The sequence below is a fragment of the Equus caballus genome, chromosome 7, assembly GCF_041296265.1.
Source record: "Equus caballus isolate H_3958 breed thoroughbred chromosome 7, TB-T2T, whole genome shotgun sequence".
NCBI lineage: Eukaryota > Metazoa > Chordata > Mammalia > Perissodactyla > Equidae > Equus > Equus caballus.
Window position 1 is genome coordinate 67,973,744 of NC_091690.1, and position 24,114 is coordinate 67,997,857.

The 24,114-nt window shown below is 50.1% G+C and overlaps 1 protein-coding gene across 35 annotated transcripts in view; it reads left to right on the forward strand.

Annotated features, from left to right (window-relative positions):
- Positions 1 to 24,114, forward strand: part of TENM4 (teneurin transmembrane protein 4) — a 2,707,421-nt gene that overhangs the window by 2,279,538 nt on the left and 403,769 nt on the right. For all 35 annotated transcript variants that reach the window (XM_070274304.1, XM_070274303.1, XM_070274305.1 and 32 more), the window contains 2 exons: positions 18,476 to 18,769; positions 22,487 to 22,756. In XM_070274304.1, the coding sequence (XP_070130405.1) occupies positions 18,476 to 18,769; positions 22,487 to 22,756 (564 nt within the window). The remainder of the gene's footprint in view (positions 1 to 18,475; positions 18,770 to 22,486; positions 22,757 to 24,114) is intronic.

Sequence of the window (24,114 nt, forward strand, 5' to 3'; positions counted from 1 at the left end):
TGGGGAAATGGAGTCACATGAGGGGCAGGAGGGGAGAGGTGAGGTGAGGAAGCTCCTGGAGGATTTGCGTGTGACTTCCAAGAAGGGAAAGGACTGTAGGTGGCAGCCAGGGGGGCGGGCGGGGGGAGGATATTCTAGGTAGAGGGTCCGTGTGTACAAAGGCTTGGAGGCAGGAGAGGACAGGCGGGCAGGCCAGAGTGGTGTTGAGTAAAACGTTTGAGAAAAGAGGGTGGAGATGGGACAGGACACTAGCAACAGGTATCAGGCTGTGAAGTCCATGCTGACATCCTACAGTCCCATGCTTCTCAGACCCCAATGTCACAAAAATCACCTGGGGATCTAACTGTAGATTCTGAGTAGATCTGAGGCACAGCCTGAGATTCTCATTTCTAGTAAGCTCCCAGATAATGCTGATGCACCAGTCTGTGGCTCAGAGCCACACTCTGAGTAGAAAGGCTTTAGGCAATAGGGAGCCATTGAATGCTGTGAGCAGGGACATGATTATAGTCTGATTCACTTCTTAGAAAAATCACCCTGAAAGCTGTGAATAAGCTTTAGCAGGGGGAAGAATGCAGACAGGGTGAGAGATTTATTTCTTGTATATCGCCAACACCTAAGATGGTGTCTGGCTCATAACGGTTAATCAATAGATATATGTAAAGGAATAAATTGGACATTTATAATAGACTTTTTAAATGAGAAAATAGGAAGAATGGATGAGTGAAGTTATCCCAGGCTGATAAGCCAATATTATCTAAAACACTCCTGCAGGCCAACAAATTGAGAATATATCTTAAGGCAGTGGTTTTCTAACTTGTTTTTGGCCAAGGATCTGATTGCTTAAATGAAATCCTAAATGGAGGCCCAATATGTGAATTAGATGAAAAATAATTAAATGCCCTGGTTGGTGCAGGGGTGGGGAGCCTGGCACCTGAAACCCTACTCCTTCCCCTTTCTCCCCTCCCTCCATGACTGGCAGATTCCCACTGCATCCTCCAGACTCTTGAAAGCATCAGGTGCCCCAAGAAGCCAGCCTGGCTCTTCTCCTTCCCCTGGGCTGGGTGAGGCGGCCCTTCTGCAGGATGTCGGATGGGGATTATCTGCTTCTGGCTGTGTCCCCCACTAGACAGTGCAGTCCTCCAGGAGAGGACCAGGAAAGAAGACTGTCTGGGAATCCTCATGCCCAGCACAGGGACTTGGTCAAACGAGGCTCTCAGGGAAGGATGGTGGGCAGAGGCGGACGGGTAACCCCGCCCCTCCCAAGCAGCAAAGGCAGTGCAGGCAACAGAGATGGGCTGGGGATGACATTTTAGAGGAAAACTTCTGGGTTCAAATCCCAGCTCGGGCACTTATTAACTGTGCAACCTTGAATAAGTCCTAAGCTTCTCTGGACTTTGGCTTCTTATCAATAAAATAGGAAGAACAAGTCCTCCTTCAGAGGGATGAGATATAGAATGGGTGAGTTCAGACGCGAGCAATGCATTCTAACCTCTGCAGCCCTCTTCCCTCCCGGCTCTTGCCGGCTCGCAGCCTGCCTGCCTTCTGCATGAGCGTCTGCACGTTGCATTTAAGCAGGAAGCATCAGTCACGCTGACAAATCTCTGTGCCCCTAGGTGGTGTTCCTAACCAGTTAGAGGTTTGGCATTTATTCTCAACTGCTTGCATTATATTTTTCAAATAGCTGAGTATTGAAATATCGTCAGCCTGATGCTCCTGCAGATCTGTAGTCCTGGTCCTGCACAGGCAGGGGTTCCAGATGGCAGCTGCAGCCTAGTGGAAGGGACATGGGCCATCAGAACATTGGGATCAAGTCCCAGCTCTGCTCTTTGCCCCTAGGTGACCTTGGACATGTCACTCCACTTCTTGGAGCCTTACGTTCCTCAACAAGAATAACGAATATTTGTGTAGTCCTTCATGGTTTCAAAGCCACGCCCACCTGCTCCTGTGATGCTCCCAACCTCTGAAGATAACTGGTCTTCATCACCTCCACGATATAGCTCAAAAAACTGAGTTTCTTCTTGTGGGGCTCTGAATCTCAGCTCACATAAAAAGCTGTGTGACTTAGGGTAAATCCTTGCCCCCCTGAGCCTCAGTTTAGGTAAAATGGCAACAATTTGGCGAAGTATCACATACCCCTGCCCAGGAAATGAGAGCCACTGTTTGTATTCCTCAGTTGTATATTACTGTCGTTTGCCAAAGAAGAAAGCCAGGTCTCAAAGTCAGCTCTCCTGAGCCGGAATCCCACACTCCTTGCCTGCCTGCCACACTTTCCCGTTGAAATGAGGGCATAGAGCCTACTCCTCAGGGCAGCGGAGGGTTAGCGGAGGCGGCATGATTGGCAGTGCTGCGTAAATTGTAAAGGGCCAGGTCCAGGAAAGGCCCCAGCGTCATGTTTTCTCACTGCGGCCCCAGGAGGTAAATCGGATTGCTTGTTGTAGACTGTGAAGTTTAAGCCTCATCTAGACTATGCTGAACGTCATTCGGCAGCCCCTTCCCATCTGCTGCCTAGCTCAAGGCTCTGATTTAAACACCCTTCTCTTGCACACTTGGGGCGGGAAAAGAAGGAAAGGCAGTGGCTCCTTCCTCAGGCATCAGGCTGAAGGCTTCACCATTTTGGAAGTCGAGATAAACGGGCCAGTTTCCAGCCATCTGGCCTCTCTGTGGGGCTGGCCCTCCTGGGAGCTAATCCCTGCTTTGTGATGCTCCCTCGGAGCGGGCAGAGCCCGAGCCAATTAAAAGCCTCTCTTTGAAGGGGGTTCAGGTTTCCCGGAAAGCACAGGCCCGCACAGTGACCCAAGGCCATTGCTTCAGGGGCTGCCCTCCGCTCCTCCCTGCTGGCCAGAGCTGGAGGGGGCCTGGCTCTGGTCTTGGAAGGCTCTGTCAAAGGCCCCTGGCCAGGCCCCCCAACAACTATGTGGGTCTTTTGGAGAGGCAGGGCTATAAATAACTCCCTGTCTGATAGATGAGGAAAACGAGGCCCTAAATGACTGCCCATGGCTCACACCTAGTGAATGCAGGGCTGAGATTCAAACTGGAACATTCCTGCTCAAAACCAGTGCCCTCTCTGTCCTTCCGAGACAACAGCCAAACCCTTGTCACCTTGCATCCCAGCACAGATATGGGCACATAGTACATTTCTGGTCAATATTTGCTCAGTGACTGAATGAATAAATAATGCTGAACAGGGATATTTGTGTGCTAATGCCATAGTGTGAGTGGGGTGCAAAAGTCCAGAATTGCATCTTGGCCAGAATGGAATACCTTACAGCAACAATAATAATAGCCGAGTGCTAAGCCTGTTCTAAGCACTTTGCACATATTATCCCATTCGATTGTCCCAACAACCCTATCTGGTAGGTATTATTATCTCCACTTCATAGATGAGGCGTAGGGAGGGTAACATGCCCAAGGCACCCAGCCGGGGAATGATGGAACTGAGATTTCAACCCAGCTGCCCGGCTGCAGAGTTGATGCTCTCGCTGCTGCTTTCTCTGTAACAGGGAACGTCCCCCTCGGTAAGCTGGAGACGGTGATGACTGCTCTCTGCCCGTCTCAAGCATTCTGGTGTCTCGGTGACTTTTGAGAAGTGAAAGGGCTTTACATTAGAAACAATGTACTAGACAAATCTGGGTTGTTGCTGGCCGGCGGAGGCCAGGCTGGGTCCTAGATACTGCACCCGCTCTGGGTTCTGGCCCTGGAGAGGAGCAAGTGGCCTTACTTCACTTCCTTTCCTGGCTGGAGGGGCCTCAAAGACTGGGAGAGGTAACAGCTGAGGTTAACAACCGAAAAAAAGTGGAGTTAATGGAGTGACAGGCAGCGGTTCTTAATGAAAACAAATTTAGGGCTACGGTCAAGAGAACAAAGGGAGAGTCTAGCCCAGGAAGGCAGACTGCATGACCCAGGTGTAACATTAGCCAGCAGAGGGGCCAAGGGCCGGAGCTTCCCCACGGAGAGCACAGGCGCAGGGCTCCCCCGGAAGGCGGAGAGGCAGCTGCGGCCACCAAGGGAGGCTCTGCTCAGCCCATGTGAGCCCACTGTGGCACTTGGGCAGCCGGGCGGTTGTGGAGGATCGTGGCCTCCGTCCTCCGTTCCTGGTGGCTGCTGGGAGGGTCAAGAGAGCCTTCTTAGCTATAGTCTGGGGTTCCCGGGCAGAGGGGTTAAGGGCATTCTGAGACCGTCATCTCCGTGTAGTGAGCAGTGGGGAAGGATGAGATAAAGGGAAGGGGGCACCAGAACAGGAGAAGGCCGAGCTTGGCGCTAACATCTCCTGGTCCCTCACTGAGGAACATGAGTCCTGGCCCAGGGCCGAGGGCAGAGCTGTTCAGCATTCCTGTGTCTACTGGGTGGTTTTGCGTTTGATTGGGGTGCCCCGTGGGGATTTGGGGCTGGATGGTACAAGTTCACATGGGACTTGTGCTAACAGCATCTCTGATCCCAGGCACCAGGGTTCACACTGCAGCACGTTCTGCTCCAGCTGGGAGCCTTGGTCTGATCAGAATCCTCTTAGCATGAGGACTGGCATTCCTTACACATATGGAATTCATCCAATGACATTCCCTCCTAACTGTGGGGTAGTTATTCATTTCCTCGGCTGTCTCGCCCTCGGGATGCGCGGAGAATTTAAGGCAGCCCTTTGCACTTTGTGTCAAAAGACCTGGGCGGCATCAAAGCCCTGCCTCTCGCTGGCTGTGTGACTTTGAAACAAGGCACTTCACCTCTCGGAACATCAGTTCTCTATCTAATGTAGGATCGTGACATAGCTACACAGAGGTATTTGTTCACTTATTGTCAGTCATTATTTATTAAGTTCCTGCTATTTGCAAGGCTCAAAGTTTGAAATTCGATGCCAAACAAGATGGACATGATCCCCATCTCCATAGAGCTTAGAGCATATAATTAAGCAACTACTTAAATATAAACAGAATTTTGGTCAGTTTCCCAAAAGAAGGTACGGGTGGTGCATTAAATCACTAAAAAATGTGGAAGAAATTCATAAGCTCTGAAATACTGTTTTAACATTAGGGATTAACCTCATTGTCCTCACAATATTTCTAATTTTTTAAGGGCCTTTAATGATATGAGCCTCAGTCTCCTCGTCTATAACATGGAAATTATAATAATACTTGTATCGGCCTTTCGATGTAACATATCACTGCAAAACATGGTGGCTTAAAATGACTGTTTATTGATTCCTGTTTCTGAGGATCAGTAATGTGGGCTGAGTGGAGCTGGAGGGTTCAGCCAGTGTCCTCCAGGCTCACTCACATGGCTACGATCCACAAGGGGTTGACCGGCTCACCTCTGTGTCTCTAGCAACAAGCCAGCCAGCCTGGGCCCCTTTACATGATGGATGTTTTCCAGAAGTAGCCAGAGAAGGCAAGCCCAAAATTCAACGGTTTTTCATGCCTCTGATTCCCATTTAATAATGTCCCCTTGGCTCCTGGGCCAATGCAAGTCACATGGCCAACCTGGAGTCACTGTAGGGAACTACACAAGGGTGTGGATACCGGGAGGTGTCATTGCTATTGCAGTCTACCACCTGCCTGACTCCCAGCGCTGTCCCGAAGATTTTGTGATACACACGTGATGCCGCACTGGGGGTGGTTGCATTAGTACTAGTCCCTGCACGTAGTGGATGCGGAAGAATTGGTAGGTGAAGATGAATCCGAGAGGCTTGCTACTTTCTTGGGGGGAAAAAGACATTATACAGGAAATAAGTGGCAAGCAATTGGCCACAACAGCATGTGAAGTGTGGCATCATGGCTAAAAGTCAAAAGATGCCAGAGCAGTTTCTGATACTGAGGCTGCATCAGACCCTTCCATTTTCAACCCTGGTGTTTTAAAAAGTGACATTGATCAAAAGGAATTTTTCAGAGAAGGATGACCAGGATGGAGGCGAGGTGGGTGGGAACTATATCAGGGGAAGGCCCAGAAGTATTGATCCTGAATAATGATGTCACATTTACCCCTGTTGTTCATTAAGCCCTTATTTATGTGCCACACATAGAGTTGAGCTTTTCCATTTAAGCCTCAAAACAACCCTGTAAGAGGGTAAATACTGTCCCCATTTTACAGATGAGGAAACTGAGGCTCAGATAGTTTCTTTGTCCAAAGTTGCATAGGAAGTACCTAGTAGGTTCAAGGCTCAAACCTGCCTGACTCAAACAAACTACTTTTTTAATTGGAATTTTTATTAAGATAATTGTAGTTCACATGCAGTTGTAGAAAGTAGTACGGGGCTGGCCTGGTGGCACAGCAGTTAACTTTGCACGTTCCACTCCGGTGGCCTGGGGTCCACCGGTTCGGATCCCAGGTGCGGACATGGTACCACTTGGCACGCCATGCTATGGTAGGCATCCCACATAGAAAGTAGAGGAAGATGGGCACAGATGGTAGCTCAGGGCCAGTCTTCCTCAGCAAAACGAGGAGGATTGGCAATAGATTTTAGCTCAGGGCTAATATTCCTCAAAAAAAAAAGTAGTACAGAGAGCTCCTGGGTACCCTTTACCCAGTCTCTCCCAGTAGCAACATTTTGCAAAATGGTGGTAGGAGAGCAGATGTCATAACCAGGATATGAACATTGATACAATCCACTGATTTTATTCAGATTTCCCCAGTTGTACTTATTTGAGAGCGTGTGTGTGTTTTCTTCTATTTTATCACTTGTAGCTTAGTGTATCCAGTCAAGACAGTGAGCATTCCCATCACCATAAGTACCCTCACACTGCCCTTTATAGCCACACCTCCCTCCCTCCCACCCCTACCCCATCCCTAACCCCAGCAACTATTGATCTGTTCTCCATCTCTAAAATCATTTCAAAAATGTTATGTAAGTGGAATCATATAGTGTGTAACCTTTTGCGATTGGCTTTTTTTCACTCAGCATAATTCTCTAGAGGTTCATTCATTCATTCCTTTTTATCACTGAGTAGTATTCCATGGTATTCCATTTATTTAACCATTCTCTTGTTAAGGACATCTGGGCTATTTCACTTTTTAGCTATTATGAGTAAAGCTTCTAGGAACATTGTTGTACAGGTTTTTGTGTGAACATAAGTTTTCATTTCTCAAGGATAAATGCCCAAGGGTGCAGTTACTAGGTTATATAGTAATTGCATGTTTACTTTCATAAGAAACTGACAAACTGTTTTCCAGAAAGGCTGTATTATTTTATATTCCTACCAGAAATGTATGGGTGATCCGGTTTCTCTGCATCCTTGCCAGCATTTGGAGTTATCACTATTTTCCATTTTAGCTCTTCCGATGAGGGTGCGGTCTTATTGTGGTTTTCATTTGCCCTTCCCTGGTGGCCAGTGATGTTGAACATCTTTTCACGTGCTTCTTGCCATCTGTCTATTCTCTGCAGTGAAATATCTGTTCATATCTTTTGGCCGTTTCCTAATTGGGTTGTTTGGGTTTTTTTACTATTGAGTTTGAGAGTTCTTCATATACTCAACATGTTAGACCTTTGTCAGATAATGTGGTTTGTGAATATTTTCTCCTACTCTGTAGCTTATCTTTTCATCCTCTTAACAGAATCTTTCAGAGTGCAAGTTTGAAGTTTGGTGAGGTCCAATGTATCCGTTTTTCCTTTTTGGGTTGTGCTTTTGATGGAAAGCTTGTGTTTTTGACCACTGTGCTCCACTGTTTCCTGGAGCCTGGGGAGGAGAGATCTTGTTCTGGGAAAGAGGGATTAGGCTTGTCTGTGAGGCTCTAAGGCATAGTTAGGGCCAGCGGGAAGGCTCTTACGCAGCAAATTCCAGCTCACTATCAGAATGAACTAAGGCCAAGCTCAGAGGATGAAATGTGTTTAGGAGTAAGCGCCTTGTCATCAGAGATCAAGCGAAGGCTGGCTGCTGTCCATGCAGACTCATAGAAGGAATCCAAGTGTCAGAGGGGGTCTGGGCAACTACATCCTTTATGTCACATTCTAACTCGAACAATCTAGGAGACTGCTATTTGAATTACCCCTGCCAGAATTGGAGGGTCTAACAAATTTATCCCCCAGAGACCATCCAGGTTGAAAAATTTAGAAAGGCTTTGGGTGGCCATCTGGAATGTCTCCAGTTTGGAGCAGATTGAGCCAGGCTCAACAGGAGGTGGCCAGCGAAGCCACAAGATCTGCAGTTGTCCTGTTTCAGCAGAATGCACAGAGACCAAAGGCTGACAGGGCTCAGTCTCGGGCCGGGGTCTGTTCCTTGCTCTCTCTCCCCCATCTTGGGGGCCAGCCGCATGGCTACCTGCCCCACCTCCACCCGAGCAGCCTCTGCTACACTCGGACTGCCAAGGAGAATCCCTTTCTTTGTGGCACTTATGAGACTTAATTACCGATGGCAGAGTCCTTTGAGGCCTGGATGAAAGGGACGGGAGCAGCGCAAGGCTTGATTAGGCGCGTAGAACGCTGGGCACGATTAGCTCCATGCGAGACTGGCCCTGCCTTTATCTGTCTCCAGTTCTGTGTGACTTACGGCAGCTAATTGTTGAAATAAAAATCTCCTGACCACCCAGTTACTGGAAAGAAGGCCCTAGTATCTATTAAGTCTGCCTTTAATGACTGGAAATGGCAGCAGCTTCAGGCAATGAGGGTTTTCCCATTGTTACAAGCATTTTTCTCCACCTCTTTGAGGCTTGAGTATGCAGAGATGGAAGTGAAAGTCTGCCAAAACCACTTCTGTCTCTCTTACAGTCCACCTGGACATCCCTTCCTGGGACGCCTCCACTCACAAGCTTTGTCTGCTGCAAAGACCCCTCCTGGCACTTCCCCAACGGCTTTGTAATCCTTGCTCCTTACAGAACTTCTGGCCCTTGACAAAGTACTTGAAATTCCTCAGTGTGTGTGTTTGTGTGTATTTGGGAACATAAAGGCAGTCCTCAGGCATGCATTACATATGACACCCTCCCCCCCATGCCACCCCATTTTGTAGAAGAGAAAAGTGAGGCCATGAAAGGAAACAGGACAAAGGTGACAACTCCTGGCTCTGCACATGCTGGATGTCAGCAAGCCTCAGCTCCCTCTTCTCTATAAACACGGCCCCAAGCAGCTATGGGAGGAAACAAGCAGTTGCTACCTTCACAAATCTGGGAAGGTTTGTGTGGGATCGAGGGAGTTAGTGTTAAAACTAAGAGCCTCTCTGTTTCCAGAAGCTTTAAACTGATGCCTGCTCCCTGTGGCACTGGTTTTCCCCTCTGGCTCTCCCCTCTCACCCCTCACAGAGGCTCACAGGGGGCCTAAAGCAGGAGCCCCAGGTGGTTACAGGTCAAGCCTAGGACACAGTAGGGGATGCGCAATTAATCAGCCGGACTCTCTCCCCCCTCCCTCTGATGATCTCATAATGTGGTCCTAGGATAAACCCAGCGAAAATCAGAAAGCTGTGAGGGGCCCTTGCACACTTTTTACAGAGAATTGGCATTCTAAAAACCTGGGTTTGGAGTTTGACCCTTGAAGGAGTTTTCTAGGGGGAAGGAAGGAGGTCCCTTTCAGTGGGGGCTGAACTGTGGAGGAGGCCATTTCTCAAGGTGGTGTTCATGAAGAAACCGAGTCCCAGCAGACAGCCAGCTCAACCTGAGACCCTGGTGGGGGTGCTTCTGAGAATGTCACATGGGGGTGAGCTGCCAATGGGAATATGCATCGGGTGCGGGAGAGAGGAGTGTGGGGGGACATTCAGACTGCAGCAAGGCATTCTAGCCCACCCCACGTGAGAGGCATGTGGACAAACGTGAGCCTCCTCCTCTCCCTGTCCCCTGGTTAAGTCCTGCTCAGTATTTCAGGCAAGCTCAGGTGTCACCTCTTTCAGGTGGCCTCTGCTACCCACCCTACCTGAGCTGGTGTCCCCTCTCTACCCCCGGAGTGTCTGTGTCAATTGCTCTCTGTGTTCACGTGCTAGAACCACCTGTAGTTGTATCTGTCCCTCTGACTGCATCTGGTCCAACTCCTTGTCCCCAAATCTTGCCCTGGACCTTATAAAGCCTTGTTAGATGGGGAAGAGGGAACGAGGATGGATGAACCCAGGGAAAGGTCACTGGGAAGGTGAGGGCTTGAAAATCATAAGAGAGATGCTCAGTCTGACGAGAGGACTCGAGGATACACAGGCTGGCCCGTCTTCAGTCTGGAAGAGCTCTTGCCAGGCAAAGCATTAGACTTATTTCCTGAGACCCCAAGTTGAGGAGGTGAGGTCTACGGAAGGAAGCTAGAAGGAGGCGGGTTCCGGCTCCATGTCAGGAAGCACAGTCAGAACCGTCCCTGGAGGTGGTGAAGTCCCCAGCTTTGGAGGTGGCGTGACCACTTGGTGGTGATGGGTTCAAACGTCCAATGGGGCATGAACCAGCTGACCTTTGATGGCACTTTCAATCCTAAGATAATAAACACCCCGTTTTCTGACTCTAAGATGCCCCCATTTGTAAAGGAGGATCATTGGCTGGCAAATAGCTTTGAGGGGGGAAGAATACAGATGGAGGAATCTGGAAAACACAGCCCTCATAAGACCTCCCGTTGGCTGAGGGCCGATCGTGTCCTCATCCTGTGCATGCTCAGCCCTTGGAGGGGTCAGGCAGCTCTGCTAGGAGTTCTCCCAGCTCGGGATCAGAGGAACGGTGCCCGTACAGCAACTGCCATACAGCAACTGGTCTGTGCCAAGCCCTCCAACAGAAGGGCAAGGTGGCTCCTGTAGGCAGCGGCACCATCTGTCACCTGCCGGCCAGCCGCTGATTAGGAACGTCCCCACAGCCAGCTTGGGCACATGGCCATACTCTACCATGTTCCCAAGAAAGCCGTTTCCCTGGCCCACAGTGCTCTTTCTGTGCAGGGCACACTTCGAGAAGCAGCTGTAAAAACACTCCTCCCACATGCCCAGGTCAGGCGCTAACTGGGTTCATCAGAGGAATTAATACTGCAGGGGGAAAAAAAAAAGTGAAAGAACAAATAGGACATTTCAGCAAATTAGAAGGGGGGACTCGGGTGGGAAGCAGTATGGGTTATGATTAAAAGCTTGAGCCTTGGGGTCGTACAGACCCAGGTTTGGATCCTGGCTCTGCCACTTCCTTGCTGTGGCCCTCTGGGTAAGGCACTTAACCTCTCTACGTGCCTTTTCATCTCTAAAATGAGGATGGTTTAGGGTACGGTGAGGATTAAATGAGGTAATGCAGGGAGAGACCTTGTCCTTAACGCCTATTATAATCGCCGTGTCACTGTTTTAAAGGCCAGAGATTCCCTAAAGTGACAGCGCCTGAGAAATGAGCTCTGGGTGCCACAAAGCGCCCACAGCCTTGGGAGCCTGACTTCCCAGATTCCAGTCTTGGCATATTTTGTGAACTTGAGCATCACTTTGCTACTCTGAGCCTCAGTTTCCAAATCTATAAAGTGGGGATAATGATGCCTAGTTCTCTGGTTTGTACATAACCCAACACAGTACCTGGCACAGAATAGGGGCACCCCCCACCCCTGGCATTCACTTCCTATCACACTGGAGTTTAAAACAAAGGATAAGCAAGACCAAACTTGGAAGGACTAAGGAAAATAAAAATTTATGATGATTTTATCCACACATCCACACACGGATACTGCCCAGGACTTATATTTTGTAGAACACATTTTAGCTCTGAAATATTTATGGGCCCTTTTGACACACAAAGAACTAAAAATATCACCGTCTGCTTATGTTAAGGAAAACTTATAAAACTTTAGTCCAGTAGGAATTCGGTCAATTTCCTGGTTCGTCTCTGGCTGATGCTGAGGCTGCGAGGAAACCCAGGGTGGTAACAGCCCCCGTGTCCCCGAGGGCTTTGGCAGGGCCGGAGGTCACTCAGCAGCGCCATATGTCTGTTCCAGTCTCCCTGCCAGCACTCCAGGCTGCTGCCCCTCATAAATATTGCTGGAGCCCATGTGAAGGGTCCAAGTTCACTTTTTGAGTTTCTCTCCACACACCAAAAGCTTTGTTTCTCCCATCTCCCTTCTCTCCCCACTCCCACAACCTTGTCATTCTTCCAGGCCAGCTCCTGGCCCCACAGGTCGGAGCCCCTGAAAACCAGCTGCAGGACACGTGCCCCCCCATGCCCCACATCTCCAGATCCAGGCTTTCTGCCACATGCCCGTTTGCATTTTACTGTCTGCTTATAATTGTTCATGGAAATTCCTTTTTTTTCTACCAGGCTGCTCCCTCCTCACCTCTCAAGCTTCATCGTAAACCTTTTTCTCTCCCCGAAGTCTGGACTCCAGGAATAACTGAGCTGCTCTCTGTTCCCAGAGCTCTCATGCCGCCAACTTTCATCCACGCTGTGACCTAGAACAGTGTTTTTCAAACTGTAGGTTGGCAACCCCTCCATAATTCTATTTTAGTAGAAGAGAATAGAAAATATCAGATTCCACCCCTGAGGAAAGGTTAGGCATAGTTTTTGAAATTTTTGTTTTAGTTAGACGTTTGTAGATTTATATGTGTACTGGATTGTGAAATAAATGTATTTTTACTGTAGGTCAGAGAAAATGGAAAACCACAGATCTAAACTTCTTTTCTCTCCTTACCTCAAAACCATCTGGCCTGGCTAACTTTTACATGACATTCTCTGGTCATGGTTTAGATGTCACTTTCTCTGGGCCGTGGTCCCTGATCATCTCTCCACCTTTGGCCCCCCCGGCCTGGGCTAGGGGCTCCTGTGGTGTCCTAGCCCCGCCTGTCTCCCTATCTGACTTGCCCACTGTCTAGAGGCTCCAAGGAGAAGCAAGCTCATCTATCCTGTCCACTGAGCCCTCCCACAAGGCGTGGCACAGCAGGGTAGGAAGGCAGTGAGGCGGGAGGCAGGGAGCGGGAGGGAGGAAACAAGGAGCCTTGCATGTTACCTCCTAGCATCTTCCACAGCACTTAGGACAGAAAAGGTCCTTAGCAATGATTTACCCAGTGAATTAACCTGTGCTACTAGGTGTGCACCACCTTTCTTCAGGTTTCAACATCTTCTGATTCAAACCTAGCCCCTGACCTTTGGAAGCCATGTTGATCCAGAGCAAATCACTTAATCTCATTGAGCTTGTTATCTCATTTGTAAAGTGAGGAAATAAGGGAAAATATAAAATAAGAGGATAATATCTGACCTACATAATTGTTGGAGGGATTAGAAATAACACGTCCAGGGGGCCCCGCGCATGAGTAGGTGTTCGATTAATGGTGTGTTGTTGTTATTGCCTCTGTCCCATCTGAACTGATACCTCATCACCATCACCACCATGTGTCTCCACGTCTCCCCACATTTGCGCACCTCTTCAAACCTTCCAGATCCTTCTGAGCCCAACTCCACGTAAAAGGAAAAAAAAGCAAAAAAAAAAAAAAAAACCCAAAAAGCGGTGGATTTTAGAATTACTAGGTCCAGGTCCCAGTGCTGTCACTTACTGGCTGTGTGAACTTGATCAACCAACCGGGTCATTTAGCCCACTCTCTAAAAGGAGGAGTGACGAGGCTTTCTGTGGGCTCTGTGCAGAGCAGAGCACAGTGCTCCACACATATATGTTTCTTCCCTGCTCTTGTCCGGGGTCCGCTCTCCTTCTCAGTACACAGATCAAAACTGACACCCATGTCAGCGTGAGGAGACACGCATAAAACTGCAGTTCTGGCTGTATCAAAGCACTCATCTCTGGTGGTCCATATGGCTGAGACCCCGAGAGGCAGTGAGCTGTCCCAGCAGGGCTCTGTCTTGATCCTATCTGGGGCCCAGTGCCCAGCACGAGACTCATCTGTAACTGGTCTGGAAATGAGCTCTTCTCTGAAGGCACCTTCTTGGAGCTGGGACCTTAACCTGGAGAAGAGTTTCAGCAAGCAATAGAGGCTGTGCGTCTGGGAGAGGCGAGTTGGGGTGGCAGGTTGTTCTGCGGGCAGCGACAGGAAGCGGAGGGGGAGTTAGGAAGGGTCAGGCTAATGGATTTTAGGGGCAGTGGGGAACCCAGAGGTCAGCAGGGTAAGGAGGGGGCTGCACATTGAAGCATGAATGTGTGCTGGGTGCTTCTGTCCCCCACGCGTGGGTGGGGCCACAGGATCTGAGCTCGGTACCCTTCCCCAGCTCTCCTCCCAGCCTCCTGCCAGGGTGTCAGCATCACTGTCCTGCAGACTCTTGTTCCAAGCGAGCTTTTCTCCACTGTCACTTCTTTTATCCCAACGTCTTCTTCCTCTATTAAATACCAATTTGAGTGTGAACCATGACCGACCTCTCATCTGTTCAAAAAAAGTAAATATTTACTGAATTACTCTGTTGAGTCAGCATGGAAAAAAAACGAAAACGAAATGGGAGCAAGGCGAATGTTCTCCCTGCCTCTGCTTTGTGACCGGGAAGCCATGAGTTTGGGGGCTGTGTTCTTAATAATTTGTAGTTACTGAGCCTTTGCCTCGAAGCCAATGTCTCAGTCACCAGGCACACGCTGATAAGAGGACACAGTCATCCACCAATTTAACAGCCTAAAATGTGTCTCAGCCTTATTAACATATGTTTCCAAGGGAATGTTCCTTCTATAATTATAACTGACACCTAACTGAAGCCTTCTAACGTGTGCCTTTTAAAAATAAAATGTGGTTTTATTCGGATGATAATAATGGCTAATATAGATTGAGCACCCATTATGTATCAGGGACCATATGTACCAGGGACATGTATTAACTCATTTAATCCTCCAAGCAACCCTAAGAGGTTGGTACTATTTTACAGATGAGGAAACTGAAACACAGAGAGGTTAAACAACTTGCCTAAGGTCACACAGCTGCTAAGTGGTGGACACATACTTTAAACCCAGGCTGCCTTTGAAATTTAAGAAGAATACATCTAAGTAGTGCCTTTAATTCAATCTTGGATGTACCTAATACATATTTGTCTAAGTTGAACTAACAATATTTTATATTACTTAACATTGGAGAGAAGGGATGAAGCAGCTGCCAAGTAATTTTATTCACTCATTCACTCAGCAGACATTTTGTGAGCACCGTGGATGCCAGGCCTGCCTGCAAGGTACTGCAGTCAAGGAGGGAGGCAGACGTGAAAACAGACCATCTGGTTAGCTGGATGTCCTCTGAGGGATCAGCATGCACGAGGGTGGAAAGGCCATAGAATGAATGTCCAGGAAAGTGCAAGTGGCCCAGTGAGATAGAAGGAAGATGGGCCAGAGGGAGAAGAGCCTTGCATTTTGACCAAGAAACTGGAATTCATCGTGAAGGCTCCACAGTGCTGCTCGGGGGCATAAGCAGGGCAGTGGTGTGGTCCGAGCTTAGGAACCTCACCGGGCACAGCCTATAAAGGCAGCACCGTCTAGCAGTTATATCCATGGGCCACGTTCAATTGCCTGGTTCAGAATTGTGGCTCCACCACTCAAGAGCCTTGTAACTTGGGCAGAATACTTACCCTCACAATGTCTCACCTGTCATTTGCAGATAATCATAGTATCTGTGTCACTGGATTGAAATGAGGATTAAGATGTTGTATAATGATAGTCAAAGTAAGCACTCAATAAGTATTAGCTACTACTAACAACAGTATATTGCCTATTATTATTAATACCATTATTATGAATTAGTGACTAGCATTAATAATGGTTAACATTAATTGAGTGCTTACTAGTATCATTATCATTGGGGGAGGGGTTGGAGGTGAAGGGCCAGAGAGCACAGAGGCGAGGTAGAGTCCCCATAAATCGTCATCTAAGTTGGCCCAGAGCAGTGCTTTGAGTCAAAAGCCAGTCTTGGGTCATGGTATCAATTGAGGGAGTTGTAATCAGCCTTTTTGAAAAAGTGAAAGAGAATGAACTAGGAAATATCAGAGGGCACTGCTCATCGTGCAGTAACTCTGGTTTTGTGAGTCTTGTTTCCATTTTATACATATAAACACACACTCATGTACGTAACTGTGTGTATCAGGTCACAATGTAAGATGCTTTCCCAATTGTGGATTGTAGTCAAAAGGGCTTTGCAGATGGTGGAGTAGAAGGCATCGCCCCAGTCTTCCCTGTGGCCCTGCCCTTCGGCACTCAGAGGGCCGCCGTCTCATCAGCCAATGTCAGGAGGCCCGTCAAGAGGGCAGAGCTCAGGGCCCCAGCTTTGGGCCCCAGGAAGATGGTTTGGTTTCTGTGTATCCTAAATCACACCCCTTGTCCCAGCACTAATTTCCAGGGATGTTTTGAGAATTGGGTCCCCAGAAGTGTCACATCCATCTTGATTGGCTCTAGTTACAACCCAAGGGTACCGTAGTCTATTTAGTCTTGCTGGCTTCGCCGCTAACTCATCGTGTGGCCTTGAGCAGGAGGCTGGATGGTTCTGGGTCACTGTTGCCCCATCTATAAAATGGGGGTGAAAATAGTTGTCTTACATGCTTCATGGTTATTATGAACCACCAATAAAATCACAGATGTTTGCACTCTTTGAAAATCATGGATATTGGGGCCAGCCTGGTGGCACAGCAGTTAAATAAGCACGTTCTGCTTCGGCGGCCCAGACGCCGGTTCGGATCCTGGGTGCGGACATGGCACTGCTTGGCAAGCCATGCTGTGGCAGGCATCCCACATATAAAGTAGAGGAAAATGGGCATGGATGTTAGCCCAGGGCCAGTCTTCCTCAGCAAAAAGAGGAGGATTGGCAGCAGATGTTAGCTCAGGGCTAATCTTCCTCAAAAAGAAGAAAAAGAAAAAAGAAAATCATGGAGAACTACATAAAGGGAAGTCTACTTGGGACCCATGATAAATCCCAAAGACACCAAGTGGTAATCTCAGATGTTCCCCTTCTGAGCAAGGTGATGTAGGTTTCCAGGTTAGGACACATGGACCTGTTTGAGTGGGTCTAGAGAGCTCTTCAACAAGACAGAGTTTGCATGGGAGCCAAGCTAAGACCTGCCCTGGAGAGAGCCTTTGAGGTCTTGGGAGGGAAGAGCGTATCCTCAGGCCAAAGGGATGCCTCAGAGAGGCATCTACCTGATCGAAGGCAGGACTTGGAAACCACTAGCCCTCAGACCAAAATGACCCATCAGTGTGTTTTGTTTGACCTGTAAAATATTTTGAAATTTTAAAAAATAATAATGAATAGCATTTAAAAATCATACTTCTTACATCTAAATCCAAACTTCCAGCTTGTCTTAAAAATTCACAAGACGCCCTGCAGTCCTACATCACAGCTTTGGCAGGCACTGAGCGTCCACTGCCCTCGTGGACAGGCCCCACCCTGGCACTGAGAGTCCGTGCCTGCACTGTTTGTTACAGCTCTTGCTTTGTTGTTTCTCTAACAGGGCGATGACGCAGTGGAATGTTTTATATACCCACATTGCTCTGAAAAGTGGAACCATGAAAGAAAGAACTGAGAAGGTTGCATGTATCAAGAAAAATAGCTCTCCTCATACTTTGGGCTGGATATTCTGCTTTCCTCCTGTGCTTGCCTCCTGGCTCTTGTAGGGGGCTATGTTTGCAACCCCAGAGCCAAAGGAACACATTTGGAAGGAGAAAGAGGGTGCTATGACAACCTAAAAAAATCCTGGGGTATCATTCTAGGAGAAAAGGATCAAGGTGGAGAAAAGAGGAGAAAAGGAGATTGGGAGCTTCTCACCAATCAGACACCCTAGCAACACCCAGATGTCTGGGGCAGGTGCTGTGGCTTCCCCAGGTGCTGAGGGAGCTTCTGACGAGATGGAAGAGACCGAGGTGAGGAAGCTCTCTGATTAGCATGGTAGTCAGGGCCAGCCTAGCTGGAAGGACATTTTGTGTGGTGGGAGCGAGCAGACTCAAGGGGGCATAACAGAACAGAAAAACAGACCTGGGTTCAGATCCTGGCTTTGTGTCTTACCACCTAAGTGACCCTGAAGGAGGTTCTGAACCTCAGTTTTCTCATCTGTCAGATGGGGATTGGTTGGCCGGTTAATTAAACAAATGAGTACTAGGTGCAGCAGGCTCTGCCCTCCATGCTATCGATCAGAAGTGAGCCAAACAGGTGAGGCCCCTGCTCTCATGGAGCTTACACACTAGTGGAAGAGAACAGACAATAAGACAGTAAGTAGTTAATTACCTGGTGGTGATGAGAGGACTGGCTGTTTATACCTTGGCTTATTTAGAAAAAGATTGGAGACAGTAATAACTAATGTGGAGACGTGACGATTTGATGAGATAATACAAAGTGCTTCCCGGGTGCCTGAGTATAGTCATTCGTTTCAGGAGTTCTTAAGGAGCCTGCGTTCTGTGGCAGGCCCTGTCCCAGGTGCAGAAGCGATGGAACCACACATGATTCCCGTCTAGGAGATTAGGAAAACCAGCGCCCCCTCGCCTTTGTTGTCAGCTTCCTGATACCCATCACTGGAGGAGAGGCGGAGGGATCTTCATGGTGGACAGGCCAAGTAACAGAAAGAGACAGGATTCATGATTAGAGGCCCTGGGGAGCGGAGCCTGGTCCACAGCCCCGCAGGGAGAATGGGGGGCCGGATGCACCCGCATTGCCTTTGTCCCCGGGGGCCGGAGCTCACGCCCTTTCTTTGCTTTCCCCAGCTCCAGACCAGTCGGCCCTGAGTGAGGCGAGGACCCTGTTCGTGGATGTGGAGGAGCGCGGGCCGGAGGCCATGGACGTGAAGGAGAGGAAGCCGTACCGCTCGCTGACCCGGCGCCGAGACGCCGAGCGCCGCTACACCAGCTCGTCGGCGGACAGCGAGGAGGGCAAGGGTCCGCAGAAGTCCTACAGCTCCAGCGAGACCCTCAAGGCCTACGACCAGGACGCCCGCCTCGCCTATGGCGGCCGCGTCAAGGACGTGGTGCCGCAGGAGGCCGAAGAGTTCTGCCGGGCAGGTGCGTGTGCAGGTGTGCCAGCAGGTGTGCCCCGGGGCGTGGGTGCAGGTGCGCAGGAACGCGACCGGGGCACCCGCAACGCCAAGTCTCTGCCGTTTGGGCACCTGGATCTGGTCCAAGCCTGCCCCATAGTTCATTCTTAGTCCGTTCCTTTTCGCGCTCACTCACTCGGCTGGCATAATGGGGTGGTTGAGAGCTGGGCTCTCTGTCAGACTGCCTGGGGGTGCGTTCAGAGCCACCACCGGCTCTCCTCTAAGCCTCAGCCCTGGATTGTCAGGTGGGCAGGAGCAGTCTCATTGCACTGACTTGTAAGACCTAATAAGACTAAGACGACGTGGTTAAGCGGTAAGCATGCTACCATCGAGTGCTGAATAAGTTTAGTTGTTAGTTTTATTTGTTCATATATATATGCATTCAACAGACATATCTTAGTACCTTCTTTGCATCAAGCACTGTCCTGACGTTGAGAAGATGTTCCTGAGATGGTTAGACCTAAAACCTTAGTAACTGGGGGGATATCCTGGCTCCCTCTCCTTCACTTCCTACACACAGTAGTCAGCAAAGCCTATCCATCTTACTCGGGAATACCTTTCAAATCTTCCCCTCTTCTGCCACTGTCCCAGTTCAGGCCACTATCATCTCTCTGGGAGGATTGACTGCAACCCGCCGCCCCCCCCCCCCCCGCCACCCAGTGCTGCCCCCTTTGGACCATTCTCTGCACTGCAGCCAGAGTGAAGCATGGAAATGACTCCCCCCATTGTCTTGAACCTGAGCTCCTTAACCTGGTATAAGAGGGCTTTCCCCAAGTTCACTTGTCTTCCTGCCTTGTTTTATCCTCTGCCAATCCACACCCCACAGCCCATGCTCCAGCCCCGCTGGACTACTCATTGCTCCCACAGGTGCCATGATGTATGTTCCCCACCCTGGTGCCTCAGTGATGCCTGTGTTTCTGCTTGCAGAGCCGTGAGCCCTCTGATGCCTGGTGGGCTCCTGCCCCTGACAGTTCATGCAGCCCTCCCTGATTCTCCCCGGCCTACTCCCCTTCCACAGACAGGGCTAGCCGGGCACTGTGCTATGTAGTTTATATGCATTTTGGCATTGTTATTTAATTCTTACAACACCCCAAGTGAATCACTTATTCAAGATCATGGAGGGGAGAGGAGCTGGTCACACACACATGCTCCCTGGGGCCAACAGTCTCCTTGGCTCTCCCACAGGCCTGGCTCCACATGGAAGCTGGCCTGTTAGGCAGGCTGCCTCTCAGGCTTGAAAGATGCGGGGTCTTCAGCTCTTTCCCAGCTTGTGGCTAAGAACTCAAACTGGGGCATCAGACAGATCTGGATTTGAATTCTGGCTCTGCCATTTTTACTACCCTCGGCTTCTTCCGCTGGGCAATGGGAGAGCGGTGATGCCTCCTAATAGTAGGGTAGTCAGGAGGATGAATGAGGACTGTAAATGAAACACTTTGACGTGGTACCTGGCACAGAGAAGATCCTTCATAAGTGCTGCCTGCTACTAATTGTCATCTCTGGGTCTCAGGGGAAGTGACAAATGGTCTCAGAGCTTTCCTCCAGCTCCATCCTGCCCATTCTTGATAGAACTCAGCAAACCCTGCCAGGCCCAGCTTGGCTTGGATGCCACCCAGCACATGAGGTTCCAGAAGGAGCCCCTTCTCAACTTCATAAATAACAAATAAAGAAGCATTCTCATCTCATAGGCAGACAGGACCATTGCAGTTTACAAAATACTCTCCCTCCCATTACCTCCCTGGATCCTCAAAACTCCTATGAGGGTAGCAGGCCATATTTTATCACCCCATTTTAAAGATAAGAACACTGAGGCCCAGGTGATGTCCCCAGCCCAAGATTGCACAGCTAGATGTTGAGTGAGGTGGAAAGTCAACCTGTGTCCTGGGCTCCTCAGGAAAGAGGCCAAAACGACTTAAAGCAAACAGACCCTGAGGACTTCTCACGTTTGATGAACTGAATCTTCTAAACTCACACATTGGAAGGGCCGGGCTGGCTCAACACGATCACTGAGCCCTTGGAGTCAGTCCTCACCTTGCAATTCTCCATTCCTGGCGTGTCTCAGTTACTCATATTGATGCTGAGTCTGGCTGCTTAAAAGGGTATGCAGGGCAAGCCATATGGAAATCAATGCAGCCCGGCTGTGTATTGCAAATAAATTTGATTTTTCACTTAACGTAGCAGTCATTCTTCATAATGTGTGACTGGCCTCCCTTGAGAGGACCAGCCCAGCAGACCAGGGATATGGGGCTGGAAGGAGGCAGGAAAGGAGATCAGAGGGAGGCAAATGGGGTGGACAGGGAGTGTGGTGTCCAGAGATGGTGGGAAGCAGATTGAGGGGATTTAGGTTCCAATTTGAAGTTTTCTTCTACTTAGAAGGAGAGCAACAGAGGAAGGCAGCCTGGAATATGGCACAAAGGAGTGATGTTCAAAATATTTTATATCTAGTCTGGCCCAGACCCTGGCCAATCAGAATGTCTGCCTGGCCCTGAGCAGAGCCCAGAGGCCATGCTGGGCACAGAGCTGACTAGCAGGCTCCAGGGGCACAGGGGTTATTTGGTGGGAGTGATGCAATGACTGTAATAGGAAGCCATTGCTGCTGACTTCCCTCCTGCCTCCCTGAAGTCCCTTCTTGCTTTGCCTTTGCAGGCTTGTCCTATGCGGCCCTGGCCCTTGTCACAAGGATATGCCCCTTAGTGTCTTTGTCCACCCCCTCATCCCCCAAACACTCATGGGAATATTAGAAATGTGAGAGTAGCCGCCCCTGAATAGACATTGAATTAACATTTAGGAGTAACATGGAAGCTGTGTTGTCCATGAACATTAGTATTCCCTTTGTCACTCAAATACCAATCCCTGAGGGAACTGCCCTCACTCGCCTCTTCCTCGGCCTCAGTCCTGGGCATTGCCAGGCCTTCCCGAGCCCTCAAGAGACCTCTCAGGGGCCCAGCTTTGGCTGTGTGCTTGCCTCCCTGGATTACTGCAAAGTCTGCTGATTCCTGTCACAGCCCCACCTGGCATGAGCAAGCAGAAGCCAGAGCCCATTTCTTTGTGTGAGACCCACTTCTCTCTGCCAGTCACCGTTGTCTTCACTTTCATGCTTCAGACTTTTCCAGCCTGGCCAGAAGGGAGCTTCCAGTCCCAGGGGAATATTTGCATTTCATCAGCTAGGCTTCTGCCCTGCTCAGGAGTGCTCCTTGCTGGAAAGCCCACCCTGGAGTGCAAGAGGAGACCTGAAGCCCTCCATTCACTTTAGCAGATATTTCCTGACCCCCCTGCTGAGTACTGGATTTCCTTCTAGGCCCAGGGATTCAGGAATGAAGAAGACCTGATCCTGCCCTTGTTGAGGGCATCTCCAGCAGAGGAGTCAGGCTGTTAAACCGTCCTGGTCTGCAGGACGACTGGGGCCAAGGACTCTCAGAGGGAGCTCGGAGGGAGAAGCAGTGACTTCTGCACAGGGTGTAGGGTTGGGGGCGACTTCACAGAGGAGATGTCATTTGAATTGGGCCTAGAGGATTTGGGCTGATGGGGAAGGGGCACAAGGAGCAGGCCAGGCAGAGGAAAGACATGGACATGGAACACCACTGCGAGCTAAAGGACAACAGTGAATCCTGGGGAAAGGGACCAGGCTTCTGGTGGTGAGCCCCCACTCCTCAGCACCCTAACCAAGCTCACCTGCATTTCCTCCCAGGAGCCAACTTCACCCTGCGTGAGCTGGGGCTGGGGGATGTGACACCGCCTCATGCGACGCTGTACCGGACAGACATCGGCCTCCCCCACTGTGGCTACTCCATGGGGGCCAGCTCTGATGCTGACATGGAGGCCGACACCATGCTGTCCCCTGAGCACCCCGTGCGGCTGTGGGCCCGGAGCACACGGTCGGGGCGCAGCTCCTGCCTGTCCAGCCGGGCCAACTCCAACCTCACACTCACCGACACGGAGCACGAGAACACCGAGACCGGTGAGTAGCCCACTTGGCCTGTGCCGGGCGCCTGGGGTGCCAGGTGGAGGTTTTTAATTACAGTATTGATTTTCTGCTCCATCGCTTGGGGCTCTGGTGAAGTTGGTGAAAAATTGCTTTGCTCTCAGTGGTCAAAAGTCAGAACCTCCTGCACAGTGACGTGAAATACCCACCCATCAGTGACATGCCAGAGATGGGGTTGCTGCTCTTTCCTTCCAGATTAGGGGGATGCCTAAGGGGCAGGGTTATTGCTTACAAGGTGCCTGTGTGCAGGGGAGCAGAGGGGTCAGGGAACAGTGGTAATCGGTCCCCCGCCACTTGTCCTCTATCACGTCAGCTGGGCTGGTCCTGCCTGAATCCTGCTCATGCAGCCTTCAGCCTCCAGGTGCTGCCCTACCCCAGTATCTTAGGTTGATCAGAGGATAGCTTCTAAACAAAAACTGTCATGTCGGGGTAACTTCAAACTTGAAGTTTTGCTCCAGCTTTCCCGTGATCTCATCTGCAGATTTGGGAAAGTGCTGGCTCTGAACTCTGTTCCACTCTCGTCTCTGCAGCTCCTTCTTCCAAGGCTGGAGAGATGCTATGGGAGAAAGATGACAAGGAGCTCACACACCATCTTTTTATGGTGGAGGGAAGGGAGCCTGGTTTCAGAACTTCCTCCCTCCTCCCGGGACCTTGTTAGCACATCTCCGGGGCGCTCTGAGTTAGATGCACCCCTGCAGTGAGCTGAAGGGACAACCCCCTTCAACCCCCACAGTCTCTGGGCAGCTTTGCGGACCTAGGTCAGCCCTGAGAAGGGTCCTGCTGGGGTCTGGCAGTGAAGACTTAGGGAGAGTGGCAGAGACAGGGACAGTCCCTCTGCCTGGGGGAGGGCTTTTGTTTCTCAGAAGTGCCATCAGGGGGTCTGCTGGTGCTTCCACACCAGGTGTAGGAAGGGAGATGTGGGGACGGTAGTCTGAATGAGAACTGGAAGAGCCAAACCAGGTACCAGTGCCCCCTACTGGTTTCCAGCTCCAAATGCAGAATCCTTGTGATTCCTGCCCAGGATTCCCAGGGTCACAGTGGGGACCAGGTCAGAGGTGAAGGCTTAGGCGGGTTAGTCTCGGAAAAGGTTGCTCCAGCTGGGTTATGCAGGACATCATCCCAGACTTGGGATCAGGCAGGAGACCAGGTAAGGTCAGGATCACGTGGGGAAATTTATCTCCTTCAAGAGTCATGTGCAGCAGAGTTCCAAGTGTCTGTTCTGCCACCCCGCCCAGAGAACTCGGAGGTTTTCCTGGGGCGGGGGGGGGGGGGGCCTGTGTACCTGTCTGAGGGATGGGGGAGCAGCAGGTCCTGGGTACTGGCTTGGCAGTGTC